Source organism: Sapajus apella, unplaced genomic scaffold, assembly GCF_009761245.1.
Source record: "Sapajus apella isolate SASKATOON/1434 unplaced genomic scaffold, GSC_monkey_1.0 scaffold54, whole genome shotgun sequence".
Taxonomy (NCBI): Eukaryota; Metazoa; Chordata; class Mammalia; order Primates; family Cebidae; genus Sapajus; species Sapajus apella.
In genome coordinates this window covers 300386-324130 of record NW_022436994.1, presented here as the reverse complement: position 1 = coordinate 324130, position 23745 = coordinate 300386, and the positions used below count along the sequence as shown (strand labels likewise).

Here is a 23745-nt window from a genome sequence, read left to right as displayed (position 1 = left end):
TTTTGAGACGGAGTTTTGCTCTTGTTACCCAGGCTGGAGTGCAATGGTGCGATCTCGGCTCACTGCAACCTCCGCCTCCTGGGTTCAGGCAATTCTCCTGCCTCAGCCTCCTTAGTAGCTGGGATTACAGGCACGTGCCACCATGCCCAGCTAATTTTTTGTATTTTTAGTAGAGACGGGGTTTCACCATATTGACCAGGATGGTCTCGATCTCTTGACCTCGTGATCCACCTGCCTCGGCCTCCCAAAGTGCTGGGATTACAGGCTTGAGCCACCGCGCCCGGCCAACATTTTTTGACTTTTTAAACTGGTTATGCATTACCTGTATGAAAGTAATTTGTACCGTGTAGTCTTTCGAAATAAACTTCATGACTTACGGTTTTTAAAAAGCTAATACATTCTTTAAGTGTGTATCAGGAAAAACACCTAAAGATTTTTCTAGTGAGTAAATATAGTTGTATTTCAGTGAAGTTTGGAAGTATTGATATTCCTTAAATGATCTTTCCTTCCTTTTTAATAAAATTAAGTTTTTATTGAAGATATTAGGTTTTTATTTTGTTCTGTAGGAGAAGGTGTCATTTTGTAGACTTCGATGCTAATGGAATGATGAGAATTTAAAGCAATACTGTATTTTATTTCAGTTATGAGAGTATTTTACATCACCCCTGACATTTGCCACTAAAGCCAAATGAAAAATCAGTGGCCGGAGATGGGTTCTCTATCTCAGACTTTACCAATATGCAGATTTACGTCGTGTTAACATGTCACTTTAAAGACATTGTTTGGTAATATGTCACTCTAAGACGTTCTGTGGCGCTAATATTCACCTAACAAATTTGTGTGTTGCTCACCTATCACTCTAAAGATGTCGTGTGTTGCTGTGTCACCCTGAAGACTTCATGTGACATTAAGCTGTTACCTTAAGATGTTCAGTGGTGCTAATGTGTCACCCTAAGACATTGTGTGGTGCTAACCTGTCACTCTAAAGATGTCATATAGTGCTAATGTGTCACCCTGAAGATGTGTGGCATTGACATGTCACTCTAAGGATGTCATGTGGTGCCAATGTGTTGCCCTAAAGACATGTGGGTTTAACATGTCACCCTAAGATGTTCTGTGGTGCTAACCTGTCATTCTAAGGATATGTGGTGCTAACATGTCACCTTAAGACATTATGTGATGCTAACATGTCACTCTAAAGGCATTATGTGGCATTAGCATGTCACCCTAAGATGCTCACTTAGCCCAGCCTTGTCTGACTCCTCACCAGGTTTTTCATGGGAATCTGTACAGTAACTTGAGACTCTTTGAATGTTTTAAGTCCTTTTAAAAAAAACAATGCCTCAAAATTAGTAAATATTTTGAAGAGTGTTTTTAGTCTTAGTCTCTGTAGTAAAACTTTAACACAAACTCAGTAAATTCTAGTAGGTAACATTTAATGAGTGCCTTCATTTGGTAAAAGCCGGTATTGCCACAAATTGTTGGATGAAGGAGTGAGGCATGCATTTTTTCCTCCCCCTTTCCTTACAAACACCTTAGGAATTGAGTAGTATGCTTATCCTATTTTATTTATTTATTTATTTATTTATTTATTTATTTTTTTTTTTGAGACGGAGTTTTGCTCTTGTTACCCAGGATGGAGTGCAATGACGCGATCTCGGCTCACCGCAACCTCCGCCTCCTGGGTTCAGGCAATTCTCCTGCCTCAGCCTCCTGAGTAGCTGGGATTACAGGCACGCGCCACCATGCCCAGCTAATGTTTTTTTTTTTGTATTTTTAGTAGAGACGGGGTTTCACCATGTTGACCAGGATGGTCTCGATCTCTTGACCTCGTGATCCACCCGCCTTGGCCTCCCAAAGTGCTGGGATTACAGGCTTGAGCCACTGCGCCCGGCCCCCTATTTTAGAGATAAAGAAACTGAGGTTAAATAATTGGCTGAGTCACAAAGTCAATATATAGATTTGGGAAAAGAGGGGTACCTGGCTTTTTAGGAGGCGTGAGCCACATGGAAGGAAATCAAGTATTCACATTTTAACAAAGCAAATCAACGCAACAAAACCTACTTACTCCTAGGTTCACTTGCCATTCAGTCATTTCCTTTACTACTCTCTAGGAGGGTGGTCCTCATCCACCAAAGAGACAAAATACATTATGACACGAAGATATTTTAGAAAGATTTCAAAAAGTTGAAACAAGTTCTGCCTAAACCTTCAATGAGCAAATAGTTGACTGACTTCTAATTTTATGTGCTCTTTAGTTTTCTGTGTAATTTATGTTTTATTATGTTAGCTATGATGCAGTCATTAAAAGAAATAACTTTAGAAAAAATAACTTGTGTTGTATTTTTGTTTGTTTAAAGCCAGCAGCGAAAGTGGACCAAGAAACCTTGACAGAGATGGTGAAACCCAGTATTGATTACGTGCGCCACAAAAAATTTCGATCTGGGAATTACCCGTCGTCATTAAGCAATGAAACAGACCGGCTGGTGCACTGGTGCCACGGCGCCCCAGGGGTCATCCACATGCTCATGCAGGCGTACAAGGTCAGTGCTTCCGCCGCCTCAGCCATCCCCTTTTCAGGGAGCCAGGCTTCACCACCAGGTTTTCGGTTTGGGTTTGGTAAGGCCATTTGATGTACACTAAAAACCTTTTAGAATGAATGTTTTTACAAAATAAAGTCTCTGTATTTTACCAGTCATCACCACTGTCATTAGTGCTGTCTGTGTGTGTGTGTGTGTGTGTGTGTGTGTGTGTGTGTGATTGTGTGTGATTGTGTGTGTTAACAGGGTTTATATTCATGTGCTAGATGACAGAGCAGTGATGAAATGATTTTCGTTCTAATGAGTATGGGTATCCAGTAAGGGAGTGGACAAGATTATAACCAAAGTGCTTTTTTGTTCGTTTCACATCATTTTATTTTCTTGCTTGAATAGCATTAATAATAATAATTATGATTGTCCAAGAGCTTTTAAATTTGAGTTTAAAGTTGTTATATTATTCACAAGAGATAGGTGGTACTCAAATTTGTATACATCTGGGACACTATAGGAAAATAGGCCATACCTTCACTGATTAATTCTATTAGGCTCTAAATATATTTGGGCACAATATAAGAACACTATTGATTTCTGTCCTGGACTAAGATTTGTCATGTAAGTTGAAAACAAATGATGCTTCTTTTGCAATTTTATTTTTTAATTAATACCTCTTTATTTGTAGTAGTTGATGTTGGAATTACATATCGAAGTATACAACTATAACACAATGATTGCCCTGTTCAACTCAGTAGTTTGGCAAGGTCTCTTTGTTTTGGATGGATAGGTAGATTCACTGGAGCAGAACTCATATTTCTACCTGGAAATAACAGAAGAACTGGAACCTGAGTCCATTTGATTTTTCCTTTATAGCTACCATAATAAATTACTTAGAAAAATTGGGGAGAATTATCTCTCGTGATTGGGCTAATTTCTCATAAGTTTTTAGTCCTCCTACAACAATACCAAAAATAATCAAATCATATAAAAGTCAGATATGAGCATTCGAGAAAACAGCTCAGAAAATTACGATGTTTGGTCAGAGTGAAACACAATGAAATGTGTTCTCTGAAAATAAGATGTATCTCCCTAACAGTACCCCCACTTTTAAATTAAAACATAATTCTGTTCAAATCACTGCCTCCCTTTTTTAGAGTTTGGAGCATTTATAATTTCAGTGTCTTAGAGGAACATATGTAATATAAATGTCCAACAATAATGTGTAAGCATAATATTGACTATACAGACAGGAGCCCACTGATGCTCAAAACAGATATGTTACTGCCAAAATGTGGAAGCTGCTTTTTGTTAAACTCCTTTTCCCTTCACTTAGAGGCTCAGCCGACACAGCTGGGTGTTCCTGGTAGCCAATCTCTGCTGCTGGGTGTGCTTTTCCACTGTGTTTCAACAGCTGAGTCCTGTGGACAGCAAGCAGGTGCCAGGACCAGGCTATCCTGTGGGGACCTTTCCTCCTGGGCAGTTCTATTTTCATGAGTTCTGCTGACAGTGGCCACCATCTGTTTCCACCACCGCTAGTCAGTTGGGAAGAAGCCAGCACGGCTCCACCGCTGACAGGCTGCAGGTGGCTGTGGCCGACTCCTTCCAGCAGGACTTCTGCACAGAATACCGTTCAAACACCTTGCCCTGCCCTGCTGGTTCCAAAACAAATTTCTCTCCTCCAGAAAGCATAGGGCCAAAGATGTCAAGATACTTAGTCTTTAAAACTTAATTGTGTCCTCTACATTAACATTCTTGAAAATGAGGAATGAGGAGGAATATCAGAATCTTCTGGGGGCAGGAAGGCATCAGTGGTAATTTGAAAAATCATATATATTTTATATTTCAAAATAGCTAGAAGAGAAGATTTGAAATGTTCTCAGCATAAATAAATGATCAATGTCCAAAGTAATGGACATCCTGAATACCCTGACTTGATCATTACACATTGTGTGCACATATATCACATGTACCCATAAATATGTACAATGATTATGTATCAATGAAAAACTTAAAAAGGAAAAAGCATATGTAATATGGTCTTACAACTGGGGGTAAAACTACATCTTCTTCATAGTATAAAGTGCAGAAAATAAGTGTAGGCTGAAACTCCCTGCAGGCAGGAAAACTGACCATGGGCACGTGTGCATATCTGTCTGCGTGCCTGAGCAGAGGTCAGGGTTTGTGTTTGACCAAGGCAGGGGGTGTGGTGGGGGAGACAAAGCTAGGAAAGCACAGCTCCACACTCTATTTTCTCTCCAGTTACAGTTAAATCGAGAGGGCCTCCATTTATTAAAACTGTCTCTTAAAATTAGGTAGGGAATGTTCAAATTTTATGTAATAACAAGCTCTAACGGTTTCTTCTCCTGGCATATGAACTCCTAAGTTGTTCAGGCATGCTTATGAAGGTGTAAAGTGTCCAAATACTTGAAAAAATATTATTATCCTTTTCAAAGAAAACCATAAATTCAATCCACAATCACAAAATTTATATTCCCTCCCTGTAGATGCTCATCATGTGTTAGTATTTAGTAGGTGTGCTTTTCTGTGTAGGAACATGTATTACTTATTAATTAATAACAGCAAGACCCTGCCTCAAAAGAAAAAAAGAAAAAAAAAAGGTTTTAACAATATTTTACACTTTATCAGGAATTTTATTGTGAATGATTTTCTAACAAATTGCATCTGTGGACCCTGTAACTAGAAGATATTTGGATGAGTAGTTACAGCCAGCTCTTGATTATCTGACAAAAAATTGTGGGCAACTGTGGCAAATTCTTCCTTCTATTCAAGTATCTTAGATGGCCTTAAAATGTAAAGGTTTGGCCAGGCCCCATGGCTCACACCTGTAATCCCAGCACTTGGGGAGGCCGAGGCAAGAGGGTTGCTTGAGCCCAGAGTTGGAAACCCTGCTGGGCAACATGGTGAAACCATGTCTCTACTGAAAAAAATACCAACATTACCTGGGTGTGGTGGCACGTACCTGTAGTCCCAGCTACCTGGGAGGCTGAGGTGGAAGGATGGTTTGAGCCCGGGAGGAGGAGGTTGCAGTGAGCTGTGATCCGGCCACTGCACTACGGCCTGGGAGGCATAGCAAGACCCTGCCTTGAAAGAAAAAGAAAAAGAAAAAAAAAGGTTTTAACAGTATTTTACATTGTATTAGGAATTTTATTATGAATGATTTTCTAACAAATTACTTCTGTGGACCCTGTAACTAGAAGCTGTTTGGATGAGTAGTTACAGCCAGCTCTTGATTATCTGTCAAAAAACTATGGGTAACTGCCGCAAATTCTTCCTTCTAATTCACGTTTTGAGCCCCAGGGCATGAGCAATTTGTGTGGGTTTAGCCACTGTAAACAAATACGTTTGTTAAATGAGATGGTATTTGGAAAGGTTAATGGGTTGTCCAAGAAAAGCATGTAACACCCCATCAGAGCGACACCAGTGCAGTCCTCAGATGCCGAACTGAATGTGGCAGCAGCCGCCGCATCCCTGCTGCGCCACACGCCTGCCTTGGGAAGCCCCGATAGAACTGCATTGGGAGTGCCCCCTGGTGGTCAACTGTGGCATATATCAGAAAATGATTTCATACAAATTCTGTTCCCAAAGCTTGTTTGCAAGTTGGTTATTTGAAACATGGAATGTTTTTCAAGGCGTATCAGAATTACATGAAAAGATTTTTTAAAACTATGCTTCTTTTCCTCGTTACTGAAGATTCTGGTGCTTCCTAATTTTAAGAATTACTTAAATGTATATCTTTTTTTTTTTTTTTTTTTTTGAGACACAGTCCTTACTCTGTCCACCAGGCAGGAGTGCAGTGGTGCTATCTTGGCTGACTGCAACCTTTGCCTCCTGGGTTCAAGTGATTCTCGTGTGTCAGCCTTCTGAATAGCCGAGATTACAGACACATACCACTATGCCCAGCTAATTTTTCCTGTTAGTAGAGACAGGATTTCGCCATGTTCCCGAGGCTGGTCTTGAACGCCTAACCTCAGGTGATTCGCCTGCCTCAGCCTCCCAAAGTGCTGAGATTACAGGCATGAGCCACTGTGGTTATATAATTTTCTCCATTAATCTTTATTGTTTTAGATTTTACCTTTAGGCCTGTGATCTATCTCAAATTAAGTTTTATATATTACATGACGTAACAAATGAGGTATTTTTTTAACCATAGGGATATCTGACTATTCCTATATTTTTTTGTGGAAAAGACATTTATTTTTCCCATTTGGTTGATTTTGGTTCCTCTGTCAAAAATCAAATGACCTAATAAGCCTGGGTCTGTTTCTGGACTCCATTGAGTTACTTTGGCCTGTTTATCTATATGATATTACCATGTTGTTTTTCTTATTCTGCATTTATTGTAAGTTTTGAGATCAGGTAACTTAAGACCTCTAACTTTGTTCTTTTTCAGAATCACTTTGAATATTTTAGGTCCTTTGTATATTCATATAAGTTTTAGAGCCAGTTTGTCAGCTTCTAAAAATGGAGCCTTTTGGAGTTATGAGTCAGAGTGCATTGAATCATTGAATTTCTAGGTCCATTTGGGTAGAACTAACTGACATCTTTTTTTTTTTGGAGACGGAGTCTTGCCCTGTCACCAGACTGGCATGCAGTGGTGTGATCTTGGCTCACTACAACCTCCACCTCCTGAGTTCAGGCACTCCGCCTGCCTCAGCCTCTCGAGTGGCTGAGACTGCAGTCACCTGCCACCATGCTGGCTAATTTTTTGTCTTTTTAGTAGAGATGGGGTTTCACCATGTTGGCCAGGATGGTCTTGAACTCCTGGCCTTGTGATCTGCCTATTTTGGCTTCCCAAAGTGTGGGATTACAAGTGCGAGCCACCACACCCGGCTTTGGCTAGTTTTTGTACTTTTAGTAGAGGCAGGGCTTTTACCATGTTGGCCAGGCTGGTCTCCACCTCCTGAGCTCAAGTGATCTGCCATTCTTGGCCCCCCAAAGTGCTGGGATTACGGGCATGAGCTACTGTGCCCTGCCAGAGCTGACATCTTAATAACGTTGAGTCTTTCTGCTTGCAAATGTGGTATATCTCTCCAATTATATTTTCTTTAATTTCTGTCAATAGTGCTTTATAGTTCTTGCTGCACAGGTCTTGCACATCTTTTGTTAAATTTATTCCTAAGTATGTTATTTATTGATATTTTCCAATTGTTTATTGCCAGTATATAGAAATACAATTGCTTTTTTTTTTTTCTTGAGACAGAGTCTCACTCTGTCACCCAGGCTGAAGTGCAATGACATGATCACGGCTCACTGCAGTCTCTACCTCCCAGGCTCAAGATATCCTCCTGCCTTAGCCTCCCGAGTAGCTGGGACTACAGGCATACACCACCATATCTGGCTAATTTTTCTATTTTTTGTAGAGGTGAAGTTTTGCCATGTTGCCCAGGCTAGTCTCAAACTCCCAAGCTCTGGATCTGCCCACCTCGACCTCCCAAAGTGCTGGGAGCCACTGTACCGGGCCACAACTGCTCTTTGTATGTTGACTTTATATTCTGTGCTAAATTCACATATCAGTTCTAGTAGCTTTTTATAGATTACTTAGGATTTTCTGTGTACACATATCTCTGAGTTTTCTTCTTCCTTTACCTCTCTTATTACATTGGTTAGGATCTATAGTATAATATTGAAGTGGTCAGAGTGGACATCTTTGCTTTATACACAGTCATAGAAAAAAATTAAATATTTCACCATCAAATAAGCTTTAACTGTTTTTCTTAGATTCCTCTTATCCGATTGAAGAAGTCATGAGTAAGAGTGCATTGATGTACTGAATTTCTAGATCCATTTGGGTAGAACTAACTGACATCATTTTTTTTTAAACTGGTTATTCTGAAGGTATGTTGAATTTTGCCATTTTCCCCCCTACATTTATGCAAATGCTCCTGTGGTTTTCCCCTTTTGTTTTATTAATATGATGATTTTACATTGATTGGTTTTTTTAAAGTTGAGTCAACCTTGCATTCCTAGTATAAACCTCACTTGGACGTGATTTTTATCCTTTTATTTTTATTAATATTGCTAGATTTAGCTTGCTAATATTTTGTTAAAGATTTTTATGTCTTAGCCAGGCACAGTGGCTCACACCTGCAATCCCAGCACTTTGGGAGGCCGAGGTGGGCCGATCACCTGAGGTCAGTAGTTCGAGGCCAGCCTAGCCAACATGGTGAAACCCCGTCTCTACTAAACATACAAAAATTAGTGGGGCGTGGTGGCAGGCGCCTGTAATCCCAGCTACTCGGGAGGCTGAGGCAGGAGAATTGCTTGAACCCAGGAGGCGGAGGTTGCAGTGAGTCGAAGTCACACCATTGCACTCCAGGCTCGACGACAGAGTAAGACTCCATCTCAAAAAAACAAAGATTTTTATGTTTCTATTAGTCCATATTTTCTTTTTCTATAAAATCTTTGTTTTTACTGGGTATCAGGATTATGCTGGTCACATACATGAATTGGAAAGTGTTTTCTCTTATTTTCGGAAAGATTTTGTGTACAGTTGGTATTATTACTTGCTTAAATGTTTGTGGCAATGTTTGTATTATGAATTCAGTTTTATTAATAGAATCATTTTGCATCAGTTTTGTTGTATTTTTCAATGTTTTCTTGTTTTATCTAAGTTGTCAAGTTTATTGGCATAACGTTATTCATATCTCATTTTTTTAATGTATAGTAAGGTCTGATAGTTTCTTTTTTATTCTTTTTCTTTTCTTTTCTTTTTCTGAGATGGAGTCTCACTGTTTCTTCCAGGCTGGTGTGCAGTGGCACGATCTTGGCTCACTGCAACCTCTGCCTCCCAGGTTCAAGCAGTTCTCCTGCCTCAGCCTTTCATGTAGTTGTGACTATAGGCACAATCATCACGCTTGACTAATTTTTGTATTTTTAGTAGAGACAGGGTTTCACCATGTAGGCCAGGCTGGTCTCGAACTCCTGACCTTAACCGCCTGCTTCAGCTTCCCAAAGTGTTGGGATTACAGGTGTGAGCCACTAGACCAGCCTCTCTTTTATTTTTGATATTAGTAATTTATGTTTTTCTCTCTCTCTTTCATCCATCTAGCTAGCAGCCTGTTAAAGTTTATTGACCTTTCAAAGAAATAAATTTATAAATTTTAGCTTTATTTTCTATTTTGTTGATTTTTCTCCTTTTTAAAACTTCCTTCTACGGGTCTGGGCACGGTGGCTCACTCCTGTAATTCCAGCACTTTTAGAGGCCAAGGTGGAGGCTAGGCACAAGTTCAAGACCAATCTGGGCAACGTAGTGAGACCTCATCTCTATAAAAAATCCAAAATTATCTGGGCATGGTGGCGCCACTGCACTCTATAGGCTAGGTGACAGAGTGAGACCCTGTGTCAAAAAAACAAAAAATAAAAATAAATAAAATTTCTTTCTATGAACTTTAGATCTGCTTTGCTCTTTTCTAATGTTTTAAAGAGGAATCTTGGTTTTCCCTTTCTTTTTTTCTAATGTAAGTGCTTAAAGCTTTACATTTGCCTCTAAGCACTACTTAAGCTCCATTCCCAAGTATTTTATGTCTTGTTTTCATTTTCATTTAGTTGTAGATATTCCCTAATTACCCATATGATTTCTCTTTCGATTCCTGGGTTATTTAGAAGTGGGTTGTGTATTTTTCACATATTGAGAATTGTACAGATATTTTCATTGATCTCTGATTTAATTCCATTGTTGTTGCAGAACATATCATGTACGATTTGGTCTTTATAAATTTACTTAGACATATTTTATGGCCCAGTATGTAGTCTGTCCTGGTGAACGTCCCACGTGCATTTGAATGTAATGCATATTCTCTAGTTGTCAGGCATAGCGTGCCAGTGCTAGAAATGTCGGCTGGGCCTGTGGTTGGATGTATTGTTCAGATCTTCAGTTACAGAGGTCAGCAAACTTCCTGTAATGACCCAGAGAGAAAATATTTTAGGCTCGTCCAGGATCTCTGCAGCCTCCCAGCTCTGTCGTTGCAGCACAAAAGCAGCCACAGACAGTGTGTGAATGAGCCGGCACGGCCACACTCCCAGGGAACTTGGTTTACAGATCAGACTGTGTGGGCTTGTGGTGTGCTGACCCTTACAGATTTACCTTACGTGTTTGTTTACTCAGTCACGGGAGGAGGAGTCTCACAGTCTCCCAGCTGTTAACTGTATGTTTATTTTCTTCTCTTTAGTTTTCATAGTTTTTGTTTCGTGTATTTTGAGGCTCTATCTTAATACATGTTTATGATGGTTATGTTTTCCTAATGAATTGTCTCTTATCATCATGTAATGTTCCTTTTATCTCTGGTAATATTCTTTGTCTTGAAATCTACTTTGATATTAATACAGTTGCGCCAGCATTTTATAATTACTGCTTACATGACATATCTTTTTGCTTTCAACCGTATGGGACTTGTGTTAGATCTAGTCTAATAATCTCAGTGTTTTAATTGCAATTAGTTCATATATATTTAATGTAATTATTGATGTGGTTGGATTTAGCGCTGCCATTTAAATTTTTTTTCAATTACATTTTGTGTTTTTGCTCCCTCTTTTTTTTTTTTTTTTCCTGCCGTTTTTTGTGTGTGGGGGGGAGATAGGAGAGTTTTTTTTTAGGATTCTTTTTTAATTTTTCTGTTGTCTTTTTTTTTTCTTTTGAGTTGTAGTCTTGCTCTGTCACCCAGGCTGGAGTGCAGTGGCGCAATCTCAGCTCACTGCAACCTCTGCCTCCTGGGTTCAAGTGATTCTCCTGCCTCAGCCTCCCAAGTAGCTGGGACTACAGGCATGTGCCACCACACCCAGCTAGCTAATTTTTATATTTTTAGTAGAGATGGGGTTTTACCATGTTAGCCAGTCTGGTCTTGAACTCCTAACCTCAGGTGATTCACCCACCTTGGCCTCCCAAAGTGCTGGGATCTCAGATGTGAGCCGTGCCTGGCCCTCTGTTGACTCTTTAACTGTACCTGTTTGCACATGTTTTTTAGTAATTGCTGTAGGGGTTGTAATAAATATCCTTTGCTTTTCATAATCTCCTTAGAGGTAACACTGAGCCACTTTGCATAAACTGTAGGAAACTCATAGGAAGGTGGTTCTGCTTACTCCAGGGCTTTGCGCTCCACCTGCCATATGAAATCTGCAAATGTGGTAAACAAGTAGTATAATGTTAGAATTTTTGCTTTATTTTTAATTTTTTAAAAAAATTGTTTTTGAAGAGACAGGGTCCTCACTGTGTTGCCCAGGCTAGTCTTGAACTCCTGGGCCCAAGTCACTCTCCTGCTTTAGCCTCCTAAAGTGCTGGAATTAGAGGTGTGAGCTACCATGCCTGGCCAGAAGTTTTGCTTTAAATAGCCCTGAATATTTTATTTTAATTGATACAAGCCAAAGAGACAGTTTTGATATTTATTTGCATATTTCCCATTTTTAGTTAGTGGTCTTCGTTTCTTCCTGAAGATCCTGATTTCTATCTGATAATATTTTTTTCATCCTGTAGAACTTTACGTAGCATTTCTTGTAGTCCATATTTGGTGACAACAAATTGATTTTCATTTGTCTTAAATTTGTCTTTATTTTACCTTTATTCTTAAATACATTTTTGCTGGGTGTGGAATTCTAGATTGACTTATTTTCTTTTAGGTGCTTTAATGGCAGCGTTCCATTGCTGTCGGCCTCTGTCATTCTGAAGTCATTCTTTGCACTGCTCTCTTGGATGGAACGTTTGCTTTTTCTCCTGAGGATTTCACGGTTTCCTCTTAATTTTTGGCTTTCAGTGGTTTAATTGTTACATACCTAGATGTATTCGTATCGTGGTTAAGACCCTTTGATCTTGAATTGTAACTGTGTGTCTTTTAGTACACTGCGTGGCTGCTTGGCCTCTCTTTTCCTACAGGTTCCCGAGGCTTTTGTTTTCCAGGTTTCTCGTTCTTCTCTATAATTAGGATCAGATGATCGCTATTTCCCTGGCTTTGTATTCACTCGTGATTTCTTCTGTTATGTCCAGTCTGCTCTTAAACCCACCCAGTGAGTTTAGTAATTTTACCTGTTGATGTTTTTCTAGGTCCAGAATATCCATTCGTTTCTGTCTTACCCTGTCTTTCTCTTCTGAGGGTTCACTGATGATGATTTTAATTCCCTTTTCATCTGTGAAGATATTTCTAATAACTGCCTAAAACCCTTGTCTCTGTTTCTGACGTTGGGGTCATCTCGGGATCCATCTGTTTTATAGCGTGGGTGTGCAGGCCCGGGCAGGGTGCGGCAGCTAGCCTAGAGTCACAGCCTGGCGTGGTGGAACAGGGACCCTAGTCCTGTCCTCCGACCCCACAGCCCTCAGGTTTGCCTTTGCATCGCGCTGTCTTTCCACACTTTCTGTCCTACACTGCCTAGGGAAACTTACCATTTGGGGGAGGTAATGTGGATAGGTATGTGGATTTTCTAGCCCTTGTAGGATTGCTGTAATACAGCGTGGAGAAGATGAATCTGTGATTAAGTCCTGGAGCTTTTTTCCATAATTCTGGATTCTCAGATATCTCACTGTTAGCAGTAGCTGTTTGCCTAGAGCACGAGTGTCTGTGGTGGGCGGGGGCAGGCGTGGCAGGCTGCTGGTGCTGAGAAGCAGCAGTGCAGGCGGTGTTGTGGGCATGGCGCCAGCAGCCTCAGCCTCACAGCACAGGACAGCATGAAGGAACCCTGATCAACTTCCCTGTGGACCCTCACTCACCCAGGCTCCCAGCAGCAGGGGCAGCTCCAGCTCACTTTAGGGCTGGCCTCACTTTCTGTGTGATTTTAGGACAGCCTCTGACACATTATCTTCTCACTCATTAGCTTTGACCGAATATTTCTTAGGATGGGAAAACAGGTTTTCCTTTACAGTTCATTTTCAGAGGCTTAAGATGCAAGTGACAGGATGAAGTATGTGTGCTGGCATGGTAAAGTGGAAAGAGTAATGGTTAATCATAGCCGGGAAATAGCCAGCACTCCCCACGTGCTGGGCGCTGTTCCAGGAGCTCCATGGATGTGATCACTTTGTAATCCTCACGGCAAGCCATTGAGCTGAAGGAATGTCATCCTTTTATAGTTGAGAAAACTAAGACATAGAGATTCAGTGACTTATCCAAGGTCACTCAGTTAAAAGGTGACAGTAGGGACTTCAGCTCAGGTTGTCTGACCCCAGAGCCCACATCTCAGCTGCCTTTGTGACTGACAGAAGGGGCCCTGTTTCCGATTCCCTAACAGCCCAACTTTGGGAACGTTAAATCTCCCTGGTGATTTGCTCTGCCTCTGTTTCCCTCTCTGCCCTGTCTGTGACACTGGTCACAGTTCGTGCCCTGTCCCCCCATTGCCACCTTTTTCCTGTGGCCAGAGAGCCCTTCTCAGCTAAGCGCCCAGCTCATCAGTCACAAGTAGAGAGACCTGACCTGCCACCCAAGTAGTGATGACCTTTGTGGATCTGATTCATTGTCCAAAACCTATTTGCACTGGAATGGGATGAGGGCGGCAGGTAGGGATAACTAAGAACAGATTCTGAAGAAAGGATCAGGAAAACAGTACCTGGCACGTGAGGAGAAAAAAGAAAACGCACAAGGGAATCTCAAGAGGTGAAAACCCACGGCTTCCTCTTGCCGTGTCTTGCCTTTACTGAGCCTGCCTGTCTCTGCAGCTGACCATATAAGCAGCATTTGCTCCTGGACCCCAGAAAGCTTCATGCAAGCTTCCTTGGGATGGGTGAAGATGGATCTTGCCAGCCTGGTGGTGCAAGGTCCTCGGGTCCTGTTGACGTGTACTGACCAGCGTGTTGGACACTCTTGCCCTGCTGACACGGCCTCACTCTCGATTGCCTTCTACAAGAGCAGAAGTGTTAGAGCTATGGGATGTACGTCCCAAGAAAGAAGGAAAACATTTTACCAAAGACATGTGGCAGCTTTAATTTTAATTTTAAAAACTAAATTTTAGGATTACTTTAGTAAAACATGAAACAGAAGGAGGAGAAGGGGGATAGGCTAATGCAGGGGTCCACGGCCCCCCAGGCTGTGAACCGGTACTGGTTCGTGGCCTGTTGGGGACCGGGCTGCACAGCAGGAGGTGAGCGGCAGTGAGCAAGCGAAGCTTCGTCCGTATTCACGGCCACTCCCCATCACTCATGACCGTTTGAGCTCTGCCACCTGTCAGGTCAGCGGCCATGTTAGATTTTCATAGGAGAGCGAACCATATCGCGGACTGCTTATGCGAGGGATCTAGGTTGCGGGCCCCTTATGACAGTCTAACTAATGCCTGACGATCTGAGGTGGAACAGCTTCACCCGAAAGCGTCCTCACTCCCCTTCCTGGTCCGTGGGAAGATGGTTCCAGGAAACCAGTCCCTAGTGCCAGAAAGGTTGGAGACCGCTGGGCTAAAGGATTGAAATTGTGAGATTCTATGTACGGTGTTGCTGGTGGGTTTTTGTCTGTGTTAGCCCCCAGTGCCATTTCAGTTTTCCTAACATCATGCCATGTTCTAATCAGGAAAGGAAAGTGTTTTGCAAACTTTTCATTAAAACTGTCTTTTTAGTACTGCTTTGCTTTTCATTTGCCCAGGTCTTTAAGGAGGAGAAGTACTTGAAAGAGGCCATGGAGTGCAGCGATGTGATTTGGCAGCGGGGTCTGCTGCGGAAGGGCTACGGGATCTGCCACGGGACTGCTGGCAACGGCTACTCCTTCCTGTCCCTTTACCGTCTCACGCAAGATAAGAAGTACCTCTACCGAGCTTGCAAGGTGAGGGCGGCTCTGTTTAACTGCTTCCGAACAAAGCCGAGTGTGCAGAGTCCGGAAGTACAACTCCCGTTCCTTCTTTTAGCCTGTTTCTCCCAACTCTGGAGCTTCCTCTTGTTCTTCCGGCACAGCCTTGTCCGTGGCTTCTCTGGGCCATAGTGTCCCTCTCTGTGGAATGGGGAGCACACGTCAATGGCTTCTGAAGAATATGCGTCCTGGAGTCACTGCCTGACTAGAATTACCACCTGTGCCATTTATTTGTTTATGAGTTTGGACATGTCTCTTCCTCAAGCCTCAGTTTCCTCATTTGTACAGACAGAAAAAAAAGTATGACCCACCTCCTAAGGGTGTTCCAAGCAGAACTGAGCTAATCTGCCAAAACCCTCTGGTGGCTTCCCATCAACTGCAGACGGAGCCCGCGCTCCTCCGCCGGGTGGACAGAGCCCTGTGCCCGGGCCCTTGTCTGTGTCCCCACCCGGTCTCCTTGCCTTACCTTGCTCTCTAGCCCGTACACGACAGCCACGCCGCCCCTCTAAGAACGGAGTATGTCACTCCTGTTTCTGCTGGGCCTGTCGTTAACCATCCCTGCAGGAGTGCTCTTCCCCTGCCAGGTGGCTCCTTGCCGTGCTGATCAGAACTGTGGCGTTCTTAGAGGGACCTTTGAGACCCCCGAAGTAGGTAGTCACTCAGTTGCTCGTTGCATGTTTTTGCTTGTTTCTTGAGAGTGTGGCTGGTAGAACATAAGCCCCTTGATCTTGTTTGTCTGGGTCACTGTTCCACACCGGCACCTGGCGCAGTGTGTAGCACCGAGTAGAAACTCCGTAAACGTGCACTGGATGTGTCAAGATGGATGGCACAGAGCAGGACTTAGTAAGGGGTTGCTAGTATTTTTATTATGTGCACTTTTCGCAAAATATAGTTGTGTGCACACAGAGAAGTTTGGAAGAAAATGCACCAAAGTGTGTACAGTGCCCTTGATAGATGGAGGCACTGCAGCTGATGTGTTCTTCATCCCTTTCGAACGTCTGTTACTTTAGAAGCCTTTTCTCAACCCAGGCGGAATGGGCCCCCCCTTGTTGGTGTGCCAGAAAATGTACACCAACACAGCCACGTCTGTGGCTCCCCAACTTAGGGAAGCCTGCGGGAGGCTGTGGAAGCAAAGAGGGCCACCTGGCATGGCAGATCAGTGAGGGACGTCTCAGGCAAGACCTGAAGGAAAGCTTGAAAGTAAGCGAAGGGGGATGAGGAAGGAGACGCTGCTGTTCCAAAGGCCCAGAGGTGTGAGCGCCCAGGGCCTGTGCGAAGTGCACCGTGGCCGGAGCTCGGGGATGGGGCAGAACAGCAGCCCACGAGCAGGGAACAGCGAGATTCCGCAGGCCTGGGCCAGCCTTGATGATGTGATGATGGGACTTAATTATGCAAACATGGGCAATGCAAGAGGACCACACGAGGGCTGAGACGCAGCCAGTTTTTTAAAGATGAGGGGTTTTTCCGGTGGGCCAGGCAGGGGTGGCCTGCAGAGGTGGAATGCAGCTCTGATGAGGAGAAGAGCTTGGGCGGAGCCGCAGAGTGCGAACCAGCTCATCGTGTTCCTGACGCCGCAGGCACTTCAGCCTTTGGGATGCAGAGGGAAGGAAAGGTGTGCCGAAAGGTGAAGTCAGACAGGTGGGCAGAGGACAGAGAAAGTTAGTCCTTCCCTGTAGCCGGTTGTTCTCAACCTGGTACCACTGGGAAGCTTTCAAATCACGCCTGGATCTCACTCGAGAGCAGTTAAACGAGGAAGCCTCAGCACTAATAGTATTCAAGCTCCCCCAGTAATTTTAATAGCTAGCATTGGATACTGATTTGGAAGATGGGGGGCTCATGGAAGGGTTTAGAATCCGTGTTGAGACTCCTCTTTTAGAAAGATGGCTGTGGTCCCAGTGGGAAGAATGAGGCGGGCTTGGGTTTCCCCAAATTGCAGTTTAGTAATTAATGCAAGAAATGTTGAATCATAAACCAAAGCATTGGTTGGGATAACGGATGAGACATTTAGAAACACCTAGGATGTGAAGGCCACAGAATTTAAAGCATGTTTTCAGATGTGGAGAAGATGGAAATATCTGAATGTCTTCCTGTTGTCTGACTTGGGAAACTGGGTAGGTGGGCCATCAAACAAGCAAAGAGTGAGCGGCTTGGGAGGGGAGAAGCAGAGCGAGTTTCATTCCACATGTGCTGAACTTGACTCCTCATGTTTATCACTTAGGATTCTTAGTATACAAATGACCCTTCAAATTATGTTAGCTGAGGCAAAAAAGGGAAGTGTATTAAAACTATAGGGAAACACCCAGTGAAGAGGTCTCAGAAGAAAGGGTCAAGGAGCTCAGAGGAGAGCGCAGAGAGGGCTGAGGGGCTGTGAAGGCGGAGAGGCTGGGGTGACAGGAGGCGCCCCAGCCAGGGCTGAAGCTGCCTGTTTCCCAGCTGGGGCCAGGGGAGCCCGCAGCTGCTGCTGAGGGCTGTTTCAGAGCCAGGCTTTTTTGTTTAGGATAGAGCAGGCGTTTCAAGTTGCTTCTAGAATCGTTAGCTAAAGGGGCAGGAGGCAGGTGCCAGGGAAGACGGAGTGTCATTGAGTCATTCAGGTCCCACCTTGGACTTCCCAGCAGCCGTAAGGCAGACCCCCCTACAGCTGACGCAGCCACAAGCGGAGGCAAGGGGACTTGCTGAGCCTCACCCCGGAAGAAGGGGCGCAGGAGCCCTCGCTGAATGCCCTGCAGCTGGGGCCCACTTTGCTGATTGCTGTGAAGACGCTGCATTCTCATTTGTTGCCTTTTCACCACGTAGAAACTGCAGTCTTAAAAAGAAATCTCTTTCTTTTCAGTTTGCAGAGTGGTGTCTAGATTATGGAGCACACGGGTGCCGCATTCCTGACAGACCCTATTCGCTCTTTGAAGGTAAGAGGGAGAAAAACGCTATGGTTTAAAGGTTTGGATGAGTGAAATTGGTCCTCTTGTCCTTGTGGACTGGCTCTGTCTGCATTTGACCTGGCTCAAGTAATATTTCCAAACTGTAAAGTAACAGTCAGCAAATTAGCTGGTCTGGTTTTGGTATCAGGGTCGTACTGACCTAATGAATCGTATTGAGAAGTATCTTCTCTTCTGTTTTCTGGGACATACTGTGTGTTAATTGGTGGAAGAATTGGTATTAATGTAACCTAAATGTTTGGTAGAATTCTCCAGTACAAACTTCAAGGTCTGGAGTCTGGAGATTTATTTTTCTGGACTTTTAAAACAAATTCAGTGTTTAAAATAATTATAGGGCTGTTGAAGTTACCTATTTCACGTTGGGTGAGTGGCCGTCGTTTGTAGGTTCTGAGAAATGGGTTCATTGCGTACATGTTTGAAATTCATGTGTGTGAGCTGTTGGCTGTATTCCCTCACCATCCTCTTGATGCCTGCGTCTGTAGTGGTATGTCCTGTTGTAGTTTTCATATTGGCAGTATTTTTAAATAACACTTTAGAAATATGAGCAGAAAATAGAGCATGTGTCAGATCTTTTGCAGAAAACGATCTTTTTAATATTGAAAGGAATCATAAGGAAAAGTATTTATTAGAATAAAAGTTTTAGTACTCTGTCATAGAAATGCAGTGCATTTGTATCAGATGTAACCGAGTGAATGCCTGAACTCTAAATGGAGTTCATCTAGTTTATAATAGCACGTCCTGAGCTCCAGTGCGGCTTTGGATGTACAGCTCCCTACAGGCGGGAAGTTAATAGGTCATTCTTTCCCCTGTGCCTTGCCAATGCCTGCCAGGCAGAACTGTGGGGACCCTCACCAAATTCCCGTCAGGGGGCGGAGGGATCATGAGGCTGTGTGCCTAGCAGTGCAGCCCACTGTGGCAAACTGGCCGGCTGAAGGAACCACCGGGAGGGCTCGCTGCCACCTGGCACCTCGCCACCTGGCACCCCTTCCAAAGGAGCTCACTCCTGCTGTGAGTGTGCCGCCCAGCAGGTCCGCTGCCCACACACCCAAGCAGGAAAGGCAGCTTAATCCCCACAGGGCCTGCTGTAGGGCTTCCTGTGGTTGTTATGGGTCCCTGTTTACTTCTCATGGTCAGTGGTTTTCTAATTTCTTAAAAATAAGTTTCTGGAACCCTTTCTTCAAACAAAAACTTAAAGAGAAGGTTTGGAACACCCAGATGACTTTGAGTAGGAAAAATGGGGAAACAATTTGTGACGTGCTGTTCGCCTGTAAGAAGGGGCCAACTATGAACACATACAGAATGGGAATGAATCGCAAGAACCCTGATGAAGGAGCCAGATACAAGGGCCGTACACTGTGGCCACACTCATAAGAGTGCCAAAGCAGGCCTAACTCATCCGTCGTGGACCAAGACCAGGCTGCCACTTACCTCTGGGGGGACCACAGGGCAGGAGGGCTGGAGAAGGGCAAGCAGAACTTCCTGGACTCGTGGGAATGTTCCAGGCTTTATTCGGGTCTTGTTTGCACAGTGTATGCATTTGACAGAACTCAGAGAAGTACACTTCGGATTTGTGTGTTTCATTGTGCGTGAATTTTACATCAAAAGAAAAACCGTAAACAAAACTCTGTAAGAGAGAGATTGTTCTGATTTGAGTGGGGGCAGGAGACCTGGAGGCCTTGGTGGGCTGCGAGCGCCTTCCCCACCCCACACTCTTCCCATGCTGCTGTGAGTCTAGCTGAAAACCCACTGCTTAATTATTGCAGTGATTTGGGGGGGGATTTTGACCACATTAAGGTTTATTAAAAATAACATTCTTCAAATATAAAGAAGACATAAAATGCAACTTTGAGCATATACAGGCCCTGAGGGGAAGCTCTGTGTGTAGGAATATCGTAATTAGCAGCATCCATAACTTTCATAGCGACTCTGTGATGTCACCTTAAAGTTTCAAGATATAAGATTAAAGCCCAGTAACCAATTTTTAAAATATAAGATAGTGAGGAAAAGGATATCTTCATTTTTTTAATGAAGTCATCTTGAGAGTCCTCAGCACCTTTCCCACATGCTTGCAGCCCCTGGTAAAGTAAATGATGAAAAGTCACTGTTTTAGACACCACCCTCGTGCCATTCCTAAGAGGTTCCTCCTTTTACGTTGCAGGTATGGCTGGCGCTATTCACTTTCTCTCCGATGTCCTGGGACCAGAGGCATCACGATTTCCAGCATTTGAACTTGACTCTTCGAAGAGGGATTAAAAGGTGCAAAAAGACAACTAAAATACCCATTTGGACCAAAAGCCACCAGATTGCTTAGTGCCTGACACAGAAACAACTGGGAGTCCTGAAAGAAAAAAGCAGACACCGTCACAGGCCCCTCTGTTAGAGCATGAGTGACCGAAGCCATCCATCAGCATTGTAACGGCGCCCTCACCAGTATAAAATATGACTTCTTCACACCCGGATTCTCTGTAGTGTTTGCATGTTTCTTGGTGTTCGTTGTCTCCAGGTGTAAGCTGTTTTAAGTGGAAGGCCCTTCTCTTCATGGGACTCGGAGCTGACCACGCATGAGTGTATGGCAGTGTCCACTTTTCCGTATAAAATGTATAAAGCGGGATTTCTTCCATATTGTCAAATGAGAGAACAGGTGATGTCTATCTTGTATATCAGAAAGATGATCTAGGGTCTATCCTAGTGATAATACATTGTCAGCCTTTTCCGTGGCACCTTCCGGATGAGCATGAGGGAATGACCACTCCAGATGGACAGGAGCAGCTGGTCCGCAGGGGCTTGCTGGGGTGATTTGGGGTGCACAGTGGAACGTTTCCTGTTTGGGCTCTGCACACACCTTAGTGTTTCTACAGAAGCCTCAGTGCACTGCAGCTCTGCCACGGCCCAGTTCCCAGCAGGGGCTTCAGGTGCTTTGTGTAGAGTCCAGGGCAGCCAGAGCCCTGGGGAGGAGGCTTCTGGACCCAAAGGGAGCTTTCCCAAGATGCCTTTGGTGGCTACACTGCAGGCAGCAGCGGCTGAATGCTGGCAGGTACAAAACACTTACCCAGGTATCTGTCACTAAGACAGGCTCCACCCCAGTTAATCAGTATGATAAGTTACTGTTGGAGGAAGAGTAAGTACATTCCAGATGGGTTATTATAGGTGAACAGACACTCGACTGATGTCCCTGCAATTAAACTTATTTCAACCTTTTGGAAAGTTATCAAATTCTAAATTTGAATGAATGCATTTCATATTTTTTGTCTACTTTTGGGTGATAAAAAGTATTAGCCCTCATTTATAGATAAGAGAGACATAATGTTCCAACAACATTGTGGTGTTTGTGTGACATTTTTTAATTTAAAAAAATGTGGGCAGTAAGCTGGGTTAGCCTAAACTCATAAATTCTATCGTGTAGATTTCAGGTTTTGGAAGGGTTTCTGTCATCCTGGAACAAGTGGCCTGGGACTAAGTACTTCTCAAGTTGTGAGCTAAGGCCTGTGTCATGAGACAGGGGGACTCTCTGGACAGCCCAGTCCTTGTCTGCAGGGGGCGCTCTGAGCACTTCCCAGCCCGTGTCCACTCCTCTCAGAAAGGAGAAAGAAAAACTGCAGTTTAGGAGAAAAGTCTCCTTTTTACGCGTGTGGTTATGTGTGGGGCTGGCATCCTAAATCTGTGACATTCAGCTTCCAAACAATGCCTGGAGAGTCTCTGCTGCAGACACTCTTGCCCCTGAGTCATGATGATTTTCTTTCATGTTAGATTGATGACTTCTGTGAATATAAATCATCCTGGTCCGCTTTACCTGACCTCCTGGGCCTGCTGATGGGCTTCACAGGCAGTCCAGCAGCCCACACCTGCAGGCAGGATGCTGTCGTCAACAAGCTAAGGGCAGCTGCTTTGCAGAAGACCTCACACGGTGTCCAACCTCATCCAGATAACATTGTTTCCATCCTCCCTGCCCACCTCATCAAAACATAACGCATCACAGAGCTCAGTAGTGAGGTCCTGCCTGCCTGTTTCTCAAGGGAAGCCAGTAGGCAGCACAGGCAGCACGAGGCTTCCAGGGTGGCCCTGCTCAGAGGAGGCGGTGGCCCATGGTGCAGCCAGCTGTCTGCAGAGCAGCCGCAAGGGTGACCAAGGTGTCCAGGTGTCTCCCCAGGTGATCCATCTGCTCGCGTGTTTGAAAAACACTAGTCTTTCTAACTCACTGAGGGAAAGATTTAAAAAATCTGTGGAATAAATGGAGGAGATTTTGTTTACAGATTTTTTTTTAAAGCCACTAGGGTTGACGCCTTCTTACTTACCCACTAGATGTCAACAGAGGTGCTGTTCTGTGGCTCTGCATTAATCCCTGCCTCATGTCTGTTACATGTGCTGCTGGGTGACAGTAATTCCAGCTCCGTCCCTGCAGGCAAAGGAGAAACGGGACGTACTTCACAGGACAGAGGATTGACAGAAGTCAGTTTAACAGAGCGTTTGAGTCAGACTTCAGATATCTCATTCATTTCTTGGGTTTGTGTTCACAATTGTGTTTTCTAAAATGTGTCTAAATTTTAAAAATATGTACATGCACAGTATCATTTTAAAATATGAAGGAAAGAATTTGATGTCCACAAAAAGTGTTTGAGGTTCTTTGATTTTGTTAGTAAAAGCCAGTTCTGTGTTGACCTATGGAATCATCATTTGTTTTCAATTTCTCTGTGTTTGAGAGTGACATTGGTTAGGAGCAATGGCGACTCTTCTGAAGGTTGGATTCTTCACTTAAAAATGTGGCAGTTGCCACACAGTGTTCTAGTGGCAGGTTTCTATGCGTGCATTCTTTTTGATTCCAACAAGACCTTTGGAACCCTGGACAAAAACAGCCGCATTTGTCGAGCTCTCTCCTTATGACGGGCTCTTTGTTTTCACAGCAGCACTGGGAGTGGGGACTATCGCCACCACTTTCTCACAGACGACACAGTGCCGGACTCACCCAGCGTCACTCAGCCCACGCGTGGGACAGTCGGGTCAGACCCACGTGGCACGCATGGTGCTAAGTTACGCCCACTCCTTCTTCCCCTGCATGCTTGATGCAGGAGGAAAGCCGTGGACACCCAGGAGGACCCTGCGGCGTGGCCATGAGCACATGGCTAGTGAACAGAAACGCAGGACCACGCAGGGCCACTTCCTCTGGCCCTGTCATCTCCACTCCCCCACAGTCTTATAGGTGGGGAGGGACGCTATAGCCATTTATTGGAATTGAAACTGCTTTTTAACTTGGCAAGGCAGTTTTCATGTCTGTTGCTTCATTTGCTAAATTTACAAAAACAACGGTCCAGGTTTAAAGTCCAGGTTCCGTAAGACATCTTTACAAATCTCTCCAGTCCCGCCCAGGCTCTATGCTGCAGCTTCTAAGGGCCTCCTCCCTTTCATGAGCCTCATAATCTGGCAAGAGGCCATGGGATGGGACATTGGTGATCCTCAGGAGGCCTGAGCCCACTACATTGCATGCAGAATTCTGTGTGCATATGAACACTGACTTGGAGA

At 44.0% G+C, this 23745-nt stretch overlaps 1 protein-coding gene across 4 annotated transcripts in view; it reads left to right on the top strand.

The window, feature by feature from the left end:
• Nucleotides 1-22890, top strand: part of LANCL2 (LanC like 2) — a 63087-nt gene extending 40197 nt beyond the window's left edge. For all 4 annotated transcript variants that reach the window (XM_032244172.1, XM_032244175.1, XM_032244174.1 and 1 more), the window contains exons 6-9: nucleotides 2361-2543; nucleotides 15098-15274; nucleotides 18129-18201; nucleotides 20390-22890. In XM_032244172.1, coding sequence (XP_032100063.1) covers nucleotides 2361-2543; nucleotides 15098-15274; nucleotides 18129-18201; nucleotides 20390-20484 — 528 coding nt within the window. In that variant the 3' untranslated portion in view covers nucleotides 20485-22890. The remainder of the gene's footprint in view (nucleotides 1-2360; nucleotides 2544-15097; nucleotides 15275-18128; nucleotides 18202-20389) is intronic.
• The last annotated feature ends 855 nt before the right edge of the window (nucleotides 22891-23745 follow it).